General features: G+C 42.6%; 1 protein-coding gene across 1 annotated transcript in view; it reads right to left on the bottom strand.

Moving 5' to 3' along the window:
• Nucleotides 1–14601, bottom strand: part of LOC126162354 (nose resistant to fluoxetine protein 6-like) — a 346588-nt gene extending 331987 nt beyond the window's left edge. The window contains exon 1 of the mRNA XM_049918807.1: nt 14256–14601. Coding sequence (XP_049774764.1) covers nt 14256–14586 — 331 coding nt within the window. The 5' untranslated portion in view covers nt 14587–14601. The remainder of the gene's footprint in view (nt 1–14255) is intronic.
• Between the last annotated feature and the right edge of the window lie 438 nt (nt 14602–15039).

The raw sequence follows: 15039 nt of genomic DNA, 5'->3' as shown, positions 1-15039 counted from the left end.
AAGCAATCATTTTCAGGTTTTGTTAGGTTTATACCCCCGCTCCCAATCGCATCAAGAAAATACCTTCCAGAAATTGTGTAGTAAGCAAAGCAAGAAAGAAGAAAAGTGACACGTGGTATGAGTGTAGGAAATGCCTAGTGGCATTGCACATGCCTCTGTATTTGTCGGGCATACCACACCAACAAAAACTTTTAAAACAGTATTGCCTTCAGCCGCCGGCCGGTGTGGCCGAGCGGTTCTACGCGCTTCAGTCTGGAACCGCGCGCTCGCTCGCAGTTTCGAATCCTGCCTTGGGCATGGATGTGTGTGCTGTCCTTAGGTTAGTTAGCTTTAAGTAGTTCTAAGTTCTAGGGGACTGATGACGTCAGATGTTAAGTCCCATGGTGCTCAGAGCCATTTGAACCATTTTTTGAGCCTTCAGCCGCGCGGGATTAGCCGAGCGGTCTCAGGCGCTGCAGTCATGGACTGTGCGGCTGGTCCCGGCGGAGGTTCGAGTCCTCCCTCGGGCATGGGTGTGTGTGTTTGTCCTTAGGATAATTTAGGTTAAGTAGTGTGTACGCTTAGGGACTGATGACCTTAGCAGTTAAGTCCCATAAGATTTCACACACATTTGAACAAGTATTGCCTTCACTCCTGATCACTTCAATTAACAGTAAGGATAGATTTCCAAGGAATTACTATAAAAAATTATATAATTTTGAGAAAGGTTTGTAAGGCAAAATATGCTGATTTTCGTAATTTTAAATAGTAAATATAGGGTCGATTATGGGAAAAATATTAGTAACTCAATGGGTTAAGTCGCAACTCCGTCTGACACAAATAATACGCTACAAAGCTAGTTATGCGTAACAACAAAACCAGCAGGTATATAAGTGGGCATGCTAGCGGAAGAACAAATAAATAACATGTGCGTGTGTGTATACGCGTGTATTTGTGTGACGGACTAAAAGAGAGAAAATCAAAAAGAGATACATTAACTGAGAAAGTCAGAGAGAGAAAGAGTATCAGCGAGAGCAAAAGAAAGCGCCACACACACACACACACACACACACACACACACACACACACACTGAGAGAGAGAGAGAGAGAGAGAGAGAGCGGAACTGCAAGAGACAAGCGGAGCAAGTGAGTAGAAGGCTGCGATTCTTGCATCACTATAAGCGATACTGTCACACGCCGGGCAGTGGAAGACTACTGCAGAATCTCGTTGGCAGGTATTACACAATGCTGCGGTGTTACGGAGTTTTGCTCGGGGTTTCGCCTTTTTTCTGACACAATGAACAGTAATGAAAAATAAAGCGAAGTATAGCGTTTCTGCAATGATAAAACATTATAACCATCTGGTTAATAGTTTAATAGTTTGTTTGTCCTTCTTTGGAACGAAATACATCACTAATTCTATGTTCCAGGAATCCGACAGTTTGCTGGTAGGTTTGTGGAGAAATGCGGTATTACATGTCTAAGCACAGGGCGTGTAATTATTATAATTAACGAGCCGCTCACTTGCGTACCGGCTACGAGACACAGACAATTATACTGCTGAAAGATGACATCGCTGTCGGGAAAGACAACACGCATTAAGGGATGCAGATGGTTCGCAGCTGTCAGTGTGGCTTTAATTACTGCCACAGGTCCCATACAAGCGCAGGAGAATGGCTCCCATAGCATAACACTGCTCTCACCAGCCTACGTCCGCGGCGTGCTGCACGTTTCGTGACGCCGTTCACCACGATTACGCCGTTTGTGCAGACAACCAGCGACATAGAGTAGCAAAAATGCTTTCGCTTCTTTGGCTACGACTGACATCTAGTATCGTCATTTCGCTTTATGGCGCTCTGGACAGTTACTCCTTACTACACTGGTCAAAAGAATTAGGGGAACATTACTCTAGGGCTCTGTTATACTCCACTGAGCAATAATTGAGGACTGGGTATGTTACCAAACTACTGCTTTATCTTTTACAAATTAATTACAAAACAAAAGATCGCCACATTTTAGTTCATTTACCTGACAAGAAATGAAATGTCAGGCGTCGAAAACGAAGTGGAAACAATGGGTGCTTTTCATTGGACTTCGAGAGTTTCAGTAACATGTGTACCCTACGTGAGCGTTTATCTCCGCCTGACACGTGGCATCCTCCGTTAAGTCTACTGAGGTCACCCGGCGGTGTCCATTCGCATTCTTGAACGACAGCCCTTGAGAGTTCTTCGAGAGTCTGAGGTGGAACAGGACGACAACGAACACATCTGTCAAGCATGTCCCACACATGCTCGATGGGGTTTAGGTCGGAACTCAACTCCAGCCGCTCCATTCCTTCAATGCCCAGAGTTCACCATACACTACTGGTGTCGCCCGACACATGGGCCCTGGCATTAGAAGGAATTCAGGGTCACCACCTTATGCAGCTTCCACCACATGGCCCAACAGGATCTGTTTGATGTATCGTTTGACGGTAAGGCGACCATGGGCAACGACAGGATTCGTATGGCTGTCGTCGCTGATGGCTCGCCACGCCGTCACGGATCTTTGGCCGAATCTGTCGATTTCCTGGACAACGTTTGACAGTAACTGCTCAGCACTGCGTCTCCACACACGAACACGACCATCGCCCGCCGTCGGAAGGAATCTGGGCCCGTTTGTGTACTCGTATAACACGTTTTGTCAGTGACGAAGGTGCCAGTTGACATAGGAACGGCAGTTCGGAACGCACGTTGCGAGATTTTGTCTTGTCAGGCAAGGTGCTGGAACAGTACGTCAGGGTCGTAAGATCCCTTCTCGTAAGCTCTTCCTCACAATCTGATAGCACACAGTGGTTCAAAAAAAAATGGTTCAAATGGCTCTGAGCACTATGGGACTCAACATCTTAGGTCATAAGTCCCCTAGAACTTAGAACTACTTAAACCTAACTAACCTAAGGACATCACACACACCCATGGCCGAGGCAAGATTCGAACCTGCGACCGTAGCAGTCCCGCGCACAGTGGTCCCAGTGGCCGTTCTGAGATCGTCTTACAGTACTCTGGGGGTAGCCACACGACGCTGGAACGCAGAGATAGCCAGATATTGGTCTTCAAGTGGTGTTTTAGCGCGTCGGCGACTTTTTCCAACTCGCCTTGTATACTGATATGTTTCCCTGTAGCATCACTAGAGAATACTGGTACACCGGTACTCAATTCCTTTTGAATAGTCACCTGATGCTGTAATGCATAACACTGCCGACAAGTGGCGAATGACTTTAGTTGCTGCCTACATCGAAAGCGAACTTCTCATGCTATGGGATAAGGTTACAGGTAGCGCCTGCATCAAAATAGATTTAACACACCGAACGTTGATACACGTCTTCCCCCGGTTCTTTTGAGCGATGTTTTTTGCGGTTATTACTGTTTACAGAGATTTAATTCCAATAGGGTAAACTAGCAGTAATAGGTCTCTTCGTATATCTGTATGCAATGCATGCCATGTATTTACGTTCGGGATTAAATGCCAGTTTCTCTGCAAGTTTTCCTGCATTTCACAGAAGTTTTCTAGGGCAATCCTATACTAATTTTCTTGGTGGTGGCAGCCTAATCAGAGGACAAGAAGTTCCTAAACTTTTAATTTCCATAAAGCGGTGAGATTATCTCCGTGCAAATATTTCAGCATTAAAAAGGTACCAAGATGTCATGGAAATAACCGAAGAATTAGACTGAAAATTTGTTATACGGTAATAAAAAATTACTGTTACATAACGGTATATACTATATTATTGGAAACAAAGAAGGAATTGTTACTTTGCTGGAGGTTCTTGTACCAAACAGAAAGCACCTGTAAGAACAGCATCTGGCTTTTAAGGTGTTTCAGTCCGTAAAACCTTTATCGGGATATATGAGCTCAGGATTTTGTAGCGGGAGTCGGTGCGAACGAAACGCGTGACGACTAGCAGCGCACATTGAAGCAAACATAAAACAGTTTAGGTTCTTGAAATTTGTTCTATGTTTAGAGGCTGAGCAATAAGAATGGAGCCGCCTGGAGTGGCCGAGCGGTTCTAGGATGTACAGTCTGGAACCGTGTCCGCTACGGTCGCAGGTTCGAATCCTGCCTCGGGCATGGATGTGTGTGTTGTCCTTAGGTTATTTAGGTTTAAGTAGTTCTAAGTTCTAGGGGACTGATGACCTCAGATGTTAAGTCCCATAGTGCTCAGAGCCATTTTGAATAAGAATGGAAAAATCTCACTTATTTGTTTTTCAGTGTGTATCCAACCGTTCCATATCTGTATCGCTTCAATTTGCTTAATGTGCAGATGGAAACCTTAACGTCTTATTCTCTATTTAACACGGACATAGTTCTCAACTGGTGAGGAAGCGTACTTAAGGACGAGCCAAATTACTTGCGTTTTAGTGGAAAAGTCTGAGCCGACGGGAGGAAAGAGAGAGCGGCAGACTGAAGCTCAGAGGCGGGTACTGAAGAGTACGCATCTGAGTTGCGATCGACAGGCAATGTCGGGATCGAGCCCAGCGGGTATATTGTTTTAATCTGTCAAGAAATCACACCTTTTTCAAAGTCTTCTGTGGCTGGTGCTGCTACCCTTATACAACAGAAGCCAAAAGCGGCAGTTGGTTACTTCTGTATGTGTTCATACAAACAGAGGAAAGGCATTCAAGCTTTGCTGAGAGCTCAGGACATTTTACTTTCATGGTCTTTTCGCGAGATATACGTAGGAGGAAACAATATATTGGTTGACTCTTCTAGGAAACTACGCTCTCAGAACTTCAACAGTAAACCACATTGCGATGCAGACCGCGTCACTTGGCAGTACCTGCCACTAGAGTTGGCTGTCCATCTCCGTGACGATTTCGAGCTTACTAATGCAAAATTTTTGATGAAGTCACTGTATAATTGGGCTCAAACTTCTAGGAAGGCCTATCTCAACAGGAAATACAACACTGCTTGAGTGCACTGCATTTTACAGTTTACCGTACAATAGCACCTGTTAAACGATGTCCTCCATGCATCTGGATGGAACACAGCACTCGTCTCTGCAGTGAATTACGAATTCTTTCAAACATCCCCTCGTAAATCTCGAAAAGACTACAGTTCGCTGCTCCAGTTCTTCAACAGTTCACAACGCGTGTGCTGTATTTCTCAGTTCTGACGCAACATCAAACAGAAAAATCTAGAGGACTGAGGTTGTACGATATTCAGTGTACCGGCCTTGCTGGGATCATACTGGTGCGTTAGATATCGTCTTACGTCAGCTGTGAATGTACTCGAGCAACATCATGATTGTAGCATATTCACCAATCATGACTCATGGATGAAATCTGAGCCCTACTACAAGGGGACTTAAAAGAAATGTTTATATTTCAAACACATCTGTGGAAACCAGGACAGCACTTCATATATAACTGGCGCAATTATGCTGCAGACGGCGCGTTCGAGAACCCATGTTTCCTGGAACGTTCTTGCCTCTATTACTGCATTCTCTCACCCGTGTCGTTTCTGGCAAGTAATTGAAGGGCGTATTTCCTAAGTGACGCAACTCCATTTTTGTTATTTTGCTAGTTAGATATGCCATAGTATTCGCTATAAGGTATTTTATGTTATAGCAATAGTTGTATTTCCAAAACGACTAAATCTATGTAAAAGGGCGTGAGAAAATGGCAGTTATTTCCAAGCTGACGCATCTCCTAGTTTTTATTTCCAAGCAGTTGAATTTCCAAACGGCCAATAAGAAAGCCAGCTTTTGGCATGTCACCATCCAGCAGTACTGGCCGCTGCGTTTCGTTGAGTTTCTTCAGACATGTCGAAATTTCTCGATAATGTTGAATCAGTATCGTCAGCAAAAGGCAACGGAAACTATCGGAGTGGCAAAAAAATAAAGACAAAGTGCGGAGAAGTGCGAGTGACGGTCGCAAAGCGAAGATTTCGTGTAAACATGCTGACGGACGCTGCAAGGCAGCTACCTTACAAGTTTAAAGTTTCTGACTATGAAAAGTTTCATTAGTTGTTTTATGGGTTGAAAGCTAAGGCAGATCAAGATAATTTCATTACTAATGCTATAATCGTAACGAGATGCGAGAGGCGTAGAGGACAAGACTAAGAACGACAAAAATTTTCTGTAGAGTATTTCATTCAAACCTGTACTGGTGAAAAAGTAAAACTGTGCTGCTTTACATTCTGTAGCATTCTCAAAGAGACCCGAAGAGAGTACGTCGTCTTGCAGCATTCTGTTCTTCCATTTGAGTTGCAAAAGGAGAGAGGTGAGGTGGCAAACGGCTCGATCAAAGAACTGACTCAATTAGAGAGCTTCATGTGCACCGAGGGACATTATGGCAGGGATAAGGTAAGCATTGTAATATTAATATTTCGAATAATCAGAATGACCAAATGCAGTAAGAACCCCATTATAGGCCTACGTACTTTATTTACGTGAAAATCTCTTAGAATCTGAAAGGGTCCCGCTAAAATACGAATTTAAATTTCACATTATTATTGTGTCTATGCGTGATATGTAATGTATAAATTAACTTCAACCGTACTAACGGAGTTCTAGATGCAAAAAGATATTAATTTTGTGTTATTATCACCTTCAAATGGTTCAAATGGCTCTGAGCACTATGGGACTTAACTTCTGAGATCATCAGTCCCCTAGAACTTAGAACTATTTAAACCTAACTAACCTAAGGACATCACACACATCCATGCCCGAGGCAGGATTCGAACCTGCGACCGTAGCGGTCGCGCGGTTCCAGACTGTAGCGCCTAGAACCTCTCGGCCACTCGGGCCAGCATTATCACCTTACGTTGTTATATTTTCAGACTCCACATAGCAAGTATCTTCCATCGAAGCTATCAATTATAACATTGTGGAGAATGTCCCATGAGGCCTATGTTGATAGTGAAAGCCAAAAGCTGCAACTATCACTTTTACTATAAAATTTTCACTACTGCCTTCAACCTAGGATTTGGCACTCCTAGAACTGACGTTTGTAGCTTTTGCAAACAAAGCAATCAACAACCGAAAAATCAAGATGATAATGAAATGAAAGAGCAGATTGAGTGTGAACTCTTGGTGCACAAGAAAAGAGCAAAACAATTCTACCGTCTAATGAATGACTCACTATCTGACAGCGCTGCATGTTTTATTTTTGACATGATGCAAAGCCAACCACTGCCACATACCTATTTGCGCGAGGCGTTTTATTCACGCCGGGTGTGCCAGTAGTACTTGGGCATCATTCAGCATTATGGTGCTAATCCTAAGCAGATGCATGATGATGTCCATTTTTACACCCGGTGTGAATATGATGCTAAACGCGGTAGTTTATCAGCTGAAAGTGCTGTATACCATCACCTCGAAATGTTTCTGAAAATAACTCACATACTCGTCAAATTAACTCTTTTTGTGATGGCTGTAGTGCCGAATGTAAGAACTATGTTTTGTTATCGGTTCTTTGTTAGCTTTCAGTCTTGTATCATGTGACCTTCCAGACTACTTATCCTCTTTGCCAGTTGATAGCGTTTCTGGAAGAGTGGAGATGATGATAAGGATTACAACATTATTTTAATAGAGTCGGTAAGGTTCATATTATTGACAACAACTGGCAAATTTGTGATTGGAAGAGTGCGCTCAGTCTGCGTATTAAATCGAAATTAGATTTCAAAATATTTGAAATGTAGGTCATAAGTATTACCTCAAAATCTTTCATTTGTAAAGTGCATTATCCTGACCAACTTGCTTGGTGTGAACATGGGCTATTTAAACGTGGCAGTATGTGATCCTGTCTTGTTCCTATGCAATCTCCATTAGGTAATCCTTTGAAGAAGGAAAAGATCGAGGAAGTAAAGCGTCTTTTTGAAAAACTTGCAGTACATGATGGTCGTCCTACCATGATATTTTCTCTAAAGTGTTACAATGTGATAATGAATAATGTCATTCCCTCTATTATTGTCGCATGCATTACTAAAGTGATGGTAATAAACGCTCTTGTCAGTAATGGGTTTAAATGTTAGTCTGGTATTTCAATACCTTTTTCTCGCTATACTGTCTTCACTAAAATACATATGTATTAAAATGTTCGTTATGACACAGCGTCTTATTATGTTGACATTCAGGTAGTGATGAACATAACAAAACCCAGGAATGAATCATTTCCTTTCATCGAGAACTTTTGCTCCAAAGTAACTTAGCTCCAGCACAAGTTGTGTATTTTATAGGAGTGTTTACATTATGATTTTTTTTTACTTTGGCATATTTATTTTCAATTACACAATGGTGCTACGTACAGAAAGTTATATTGTTCCAGTCAGCCTTTTGGATCCTATCACATTTTGCCGTTTCCCCAAGCTTCTTATTTCATGGAGATACATCACTTTGTAAATACACTCTTCAATTATGATACACTGTGTTTTGTGCAGGTGACGTCCCAAAGGTCTTAAGTACACTGCGCAACAGGATTAAACGACCAGTTTTTTCGGAACCCATTAATTGTCTCCCATTTCGACACATAGAAGTTTAAAATATGACTGGAAGGTACCGACAACCTGCTTCTGTGATAGTGCTCGCCCACACTTCAAACAGCAATGTGTCGACACTTACGAAAAAAGGCCAGAGCTCAGAAGTTCATCTGAAGTGTAAGATGGGTTAATGACGCCACATTGACACCAAATTTCACCACAGTTCTGCCCAATGCCACGGTGGACGTGTCACACGATGGGAACATCGTCACAACACCTGTTACGCACATTTCATCCCTTCTTTTAACGCCTCTGCAATGGAGGTCTGAACTACGACGCCCATTGTTGAAATCACGCTGTTTTCTTGTGAGTGGCCGAGGTAAACATTTAACACGCATCACAGCTCAGAATCTACACGAAAAGGTCTCAGAGGGAGGCATAAAGAGCATAAATGAAATCACTCATTGCCTTGGGACGTTGAGTTACAAACATTTCGCAGTCGAAAACGACAGTTTGCAGTGCGGTAAGCAAGGGAAAGACGTTCTTGACAAAATATTATACTGCTGAAATCTCCCTGTCGCTTCAACCCTTCCCTAAGAACATCGTGGTCTAGCAACCCTCTTGACGCCCCTTTGGAGTGCAGCGCCCCCGCAATTCTGCAACTTTTGCTTTGGTGTAAGGCGTGGAACCACTAGGGACCGTTCAAAATCATTCGACAAAATTTCAACGTGATCCGAAGCAACAGAGAGTCGGTATGCTTCTTCAGTGTCATAAAGGTGCGGTGCTAAAGTGACACATGCGTGGATAAAACGACAAAGGGTCATTGAGCAATACTGGTAAAGCTGTTGTGCGTTATGATACAAATGTTAACAGGAAATAAGTCACAAGCACGAAAGATTTTATTTTTTAATACTAAATACACACAACAATACATTGAATGTATTATTCTGTATGTTTACTATTCAATAATGAATACATTGAATGTAGCTGATCTGAAGATCGAAACCGATAGTAAGTAGTTATTTATCCGGAGCTGCATGAGGTTAAAATCTGAGGTTTTCCCAATATGATACAGCAGTAAATCGCCCACCACCGATCCTTTAAGGACTCGAAACCCCGGGTACAAAACAGCTTCCAACGTCTGGTTACTTTGGAAATGAGTTAAAGTGCAAAATACTTGACACTATAAACTGCAGAAGTTTTGAAATTACGTTTAAAGTTTGTTGGAAGTCGCTAAGAGCTCTCATTATCAAATAGTGGATAAGTGTAGATAATTTGCTCTCCCTTTTAAGCTGTAGCTAGTTTCACACCCATCTCAAGCTTTATTACGCCATATTCCCGTACTATATGTACTGCAGTGATATAATTCTGCAGGTACATTTAGCGATATATGTGGATACTGTCTGCAAAATATCTTGAGAATAGAGTTAGTAGTAAAGAATAATAAATTAAAACGTCGTACCTCACGCTGAAGTTTTTCTGCATTGTCATCTAGTCATAAACATATTTGGGAGCAGTTAAGAAGGCGCATCTATGCTACGAGTACACTGGTGCGTCTTCCCCAACAAGCTGTTCCCAGATATGTTTATGACTGCATAACAGTGGACTACACTGAGTGGCACAATGGTTGATGTATACCACACTGGTGCTTCTTCTCCTGCGTGTTCCTCCCGAATCGGTGTGCGTTCGACAGCATGCGCACTTAATATGTTCCAAAACGTCGCGTACAAAACAGAATTTTCCGGTGTACAAACCTAGAATTGTACAGGTGATAAAAAGATAGGACTAGCGATCATTTGTGTATCCAACAGAAGAATCATGTTAGTGCCACTAACCTACAGTACATGGTCCAATTATGAATATTACACAGTTCCTCCTGTTTAGACAAATGGAGCAAATTGGTTGTCATTATTTTTTGCATATGATTCCTACGGTGGGCTTTATGTGACTTATGGGGAGGAAAAGTCCGTTCATGGGCTGTTCCTTGAAAATATAATACAAAACCTCCTTTTACTATATTTTCGCCGCCACCACGGACCAAAACACAGGCGAGGATTCCAAGACGACTATGTTCAGCAAATGACTGTAATTTTTACGATTTATTTCTAAAATCCCGATTTCGAACAACTTTGATTTTTTTCATATATTTATCCGTTTCCAGCATGCAGAGGTTAAAAGTCACCCTACCCGCACACGTAAAATACCATTTAAAATCCGATGTGGGGCGGAAACGTTTATAAAGTGACGTAGCACGGAGGAATATTCTGTAAAGTGTCTCCGTTATCATTTGGGAATCCCATGTTGTAGTATTGAAGCGGAAAGTCTAGTCACAGGTAAAAATTAGTTTTGGGTTATTTCAATTTCACATAAGTAAAATATCTAAATTTGACTGATCAGCACATTTCTTTTCGTATGTGTAAAATGCCCTGCCACGGTAGTGAAAAGAAGGGAACCATCGGAAAAGTGCACTTGTCGGAGCACAAAAACTATGAATAAGTTGCCGTTTACTTAAAAGACTGACTGAATAGCGAGGTACAACCTGCCTGATTTTACCTTCCTCAGCATCTTTAAAAAATTTCCCAAAAATTTCGGCATGCGAACATATTCGCGCTTTTTTATGCTGAGAGAGAAGGAGACACTGGCAATGGCGAATAGACGGAAAAGCGATTTGTACTGGGAAATAGTAGACATAGGTTGTGTTACAGAAAGGAGTGAAGGATGTAGTGTCCCTTTTGCAATATTCACCATTATCGAGGTGAAACATAAATAAAACTGACAGTATGTGACTCAAAATGAATTGCAAACATTGATTTATCATTGATTTAACTGTAAAAATATACAATATATATATCGATAAATGCAGAAAAGTATTTTTATTGTATGAGATTATAAAGTGATTATCTTTGTAAGAGTATAAAATACAATGCAATGCTCATTCTTCTGTCTAGTCTGTTTTGTTCTGTTCGTTCTGGTGTTAGCTGGAATAAGGTACGCAAGCTATTGTGCTGCGCTAGCATTTGTTTCTGTCGTAACGTAATTGCAAATATTTAATGGTGTAAACTGTGTCCTAGTAAGAATATATTAGTATTAAGTGATCTCCGTGTGTTATTTCAAGAACCTACGCCACATTTATCTTATGAAAAGAATATTTAATGAAAATTATTTAGCATGTTTCCAGCTGCTGCGGAGCGAGTAACAGTAATCTCTGACTGTTAACAATTAGCCGCCATTACGCGGTACATTTAAAAATATTTTTTCACAGCACAATGTCTGATAGCCGGAGCGGAAGAAATTAAGTAAAAATATTCAGTGAGATTAATTGAAGTAATCCAGTGAAATAATTTTATTAGAACTTGTCTATTTTCTGTGATAGTAATAATTTCAGAGCTGAGTACTACTAAGCTATTGCATTTACAGTAATTTGTAGGGAGCCTGGCGCTCGATAAAACCAGATATAATACGTAACTGGCAACCTACGAAATTCATTATTTTGCTTATTATATCTCTTTTGTATTTGTTTTGAAAGCTAAAAGTAAAAACTAACTCCACTAAAAATCAGTAACAGATCACGAAAAATCAAAGGACAAACAAATTTACTAGAAGAGTGTTTCCCTCTAAATAAATAGCTAACATTATATTTCTTTTAAGAGATATAATAGACAATGACTGGGAGGGAGGAATAAAGAGAAAGAAAAAGTGAGAGTGAGCCAGTGAGACACAGAACATGTGTCAATGACAAGAGCAAGAGAGACGTATTGACAGCGAGGAGAGACAGCAGCAGGAGGAAGGAAGGAAAGAGATGTTAGGAGTGAGACAGCGAGAGGGAGACAGTGGCAGCGAGAGGAGACATCAGTAGTAGGGACAGGACGAATGGGACTGTGGCTGTGGCTGTGGCACAGGACACAACGACGGAGGATAATGAGAATGAGCTAGGCCGAATGAGTGAGTGAGAAAGAGCAACTGGGTGTGGGTGATTACGAACGGCTTACGGTGATGGACTAGTGGTTGTGAGCTACAGTTAGGGGAGCCTGTGGGACTTGGAGATAATCTGCAGGTTAAAAAAAAAAAAGCGTGAGTATGTTCGCAGGCCAGAATTTTTGGGAAAATTTTTAAAGGTCCTGAAAAAGGTATAATGAGAGATCTGGTACCCCACTTTTCAGGGAGAGTCTTTTAGATAAAGAGGAACATATTCGTATTGTTTGTGCTCAGATAGTATTTTTACGCTGGTGTATGTACGACTAGATGACGGTGCACCACGTTGTGTGGCACAATGGTTGACGTACATAGGTAATTTGAAGATGACAATTTAAACTGCCGAAACAAGTTGTGTGTGTATGTATTTATTGCAATCTGGGTAAATAAAACATCCCTAGTAAGAGGATTACATTCTCGAAATCAGAGATCCCTCAGCTGCTGATAATGTCAGCTAGCAATAACAGATACACGGTTCTATTTGTAATACTTGAGTTACTGTGTTAAACCTTTGACATAAGATTGTAGCTCTTAATGAGCAGATTACGACAGCATTTTTCAGTTTGGTCAGTAACTGTATGAAACGGTCGGATAGGAGATTTCCTTCACTCTGCGACTGGTTGTTGTGTTGTGTCTACATTCGTAACGTCATAATTAATATTACTATTGAGATGGCTGCATGGACACAGGTCGAAAGCCAATTAAAAAAAAAAAAAAGAAAAAATGTTTGAAACAAGATTTTGTGGTAGTCATTTTCGCAACAACTGTACATAGATTGCAGTAGTTCAAAAGAAAAACGCCTTTTGCATGCTGCACGTTATGTTTTGTTTCCTTTATTTTTCGTTTGCATACATAGATTATCGTTTGCACACGTAGGCTATAGATGTAAAATTATATATTTAAAACAGTTCATTACGATTTTTATTATGAAATGGAGAAGTACTTACAGATCAGCCTCTAATTCATCATTTGTAAGCCAAACAAACAGCTTTCTGACTTTGTCATGTGCGAAACTGGTTGAAAGTTTGGAGTTTTCCTTGTGGTCATTGTTTTCTCAATATAGCCTTTAATTGCCACTTTGTGTGTCTAGAGCGTCATTCCTTTCTGTACGTCTTGCCAGCTTTCTCGAGTTTTCGTTTCAATTCCTTTTTCTGTGACTATATGTATGCTGATGTAAGTTCTGTGAACGTAAGTGTGTGTGTGTGTGTGTGTGTGTGTGTGTATGTGTGTGTGAGACCCACTTTTTTGTACATCTATGCTTACTTGGATGGGATTTGTGATCATCTATTGGGATTACTTTCTGTTATATGATCGGTCAGTGTAAAGATTGAGTATTTAGTTACAGTCACTTGTCGTTTAGTAGTTTAGTAGCATCTTCTTTCCGGCCTGTGTGAAATGCTGAAAATCAAATTTTTGTCTCGCATGAAAGTCGTGAGACAGGCAACTTGCAAGTGAGGTCTTGCACCATGAACCGGGTTATCCCATAGTAATATAGATCTAGAATGAAATTTTCACTCTGCAGCGGAGTCTACGCTGATACGAAACTTCCTGGAAGATTAAAACTGTGTGTCGGACAGAGACTGGAACTCGGGACCTTTGCCTTTCGCTGTCAAGTACTTGTCTTGCAAGTTTCTCAGGAGATCTTCTGTGAGGTTTTGGATGAAGGAGACGAAATACTCGCGGAAGTAAAGCTGTGAGGACGGGTCGCGAGTCGTTCTTGGCTTAGTCTGCAGAGCACTTGCCTGCGAAAGGAAAAAGGTCCCGAGTTCGACTCTCGTTCCTGCACACACTTTCAATCTGGTATACCGTTTGTAAACGACGAGATGCAAGTGGTGGAGTGTCCCTACCTGGTGGGATATCCTCGTGCCGGTGCACGGATCCGCCGTGGGGCGCAGCGGCGGCGGGCACCTTCATGACGTGCAGCGACTCCGCGTCCTCCGCGTCCTCTGTTGTCGTTTCCAGCGTCCCACCAGCGCCGCCCTCCCAGTCGGTACTTTCTTCAGGTCCACGGACATCGGCCGAGAGGTCCTCGATAGGCAGAGAGCGCTGCAGGCCGGCCGCCTCTGGGAAGCCCGCGCTGTCCGCCTGCTGTGCTGAGGCGACCGCCTGCAGCAGCAGCAGCAGCAGCAGCAGCAGGCAGAGCCGCGGCCATGTGGAGGAGGGTGCTGTCGCCGCCATCCCGAGCGCCGCACTGTGCAGTGCGGGCCGCGCCGCGCCGACTAGTAGGGCTGCGGGCCGCCGCCGCCCAAGGCCTTCCAGCCGCCCGGGCCCATGGCGCACGTCCGCGTCCGCGACTCCTTCTCCGACTGCTTCGGCTGCAAGGACAACCCCTCTGCTGTCGCAGACCGGTCACACGGGGAGGAAGATCCCCACACGACGCGCGCTCCCTCCTCTCACTCGCCGTCTCCTTACGCAAAAACACGTCCAGCAATTAACACTGCCCTCTTCTAGTAACCAGTGACAGAGGCGGATCGGAATCGGAGACGTTCAGAGTTCACAGTTCTGGTTTTCTCCGAGACAATGGAGCTAACTGGTTTCGTACGTCAAAGATATCCACTCGCGACACTGCGAGCGGTGTCGTGGATGACACCAGCACCCTCACCACCGCGATTCAGTGCTCTGCCGGTCAAC

This window comes from Schistocerca cancellata, chromosome 2 (genome assembly GCF_023864275.1).
Source record: "Schistocerca cancellata isolate TAMUIC-IGC-003103 chromosome 2, iqSchCanc2.1, whole genome shotgun sequence".
Classification (NCBI taxonomy): domain Eukaryota; kingdom Metazoa; phylum Arthropoda; class Insecta; order Orthoptera; family Acrididae; genus Schistocerca; species Schistocerca cancellata.
This window is presented reverse-complemented; position numbering and strand designations above follow the sequence as displayed.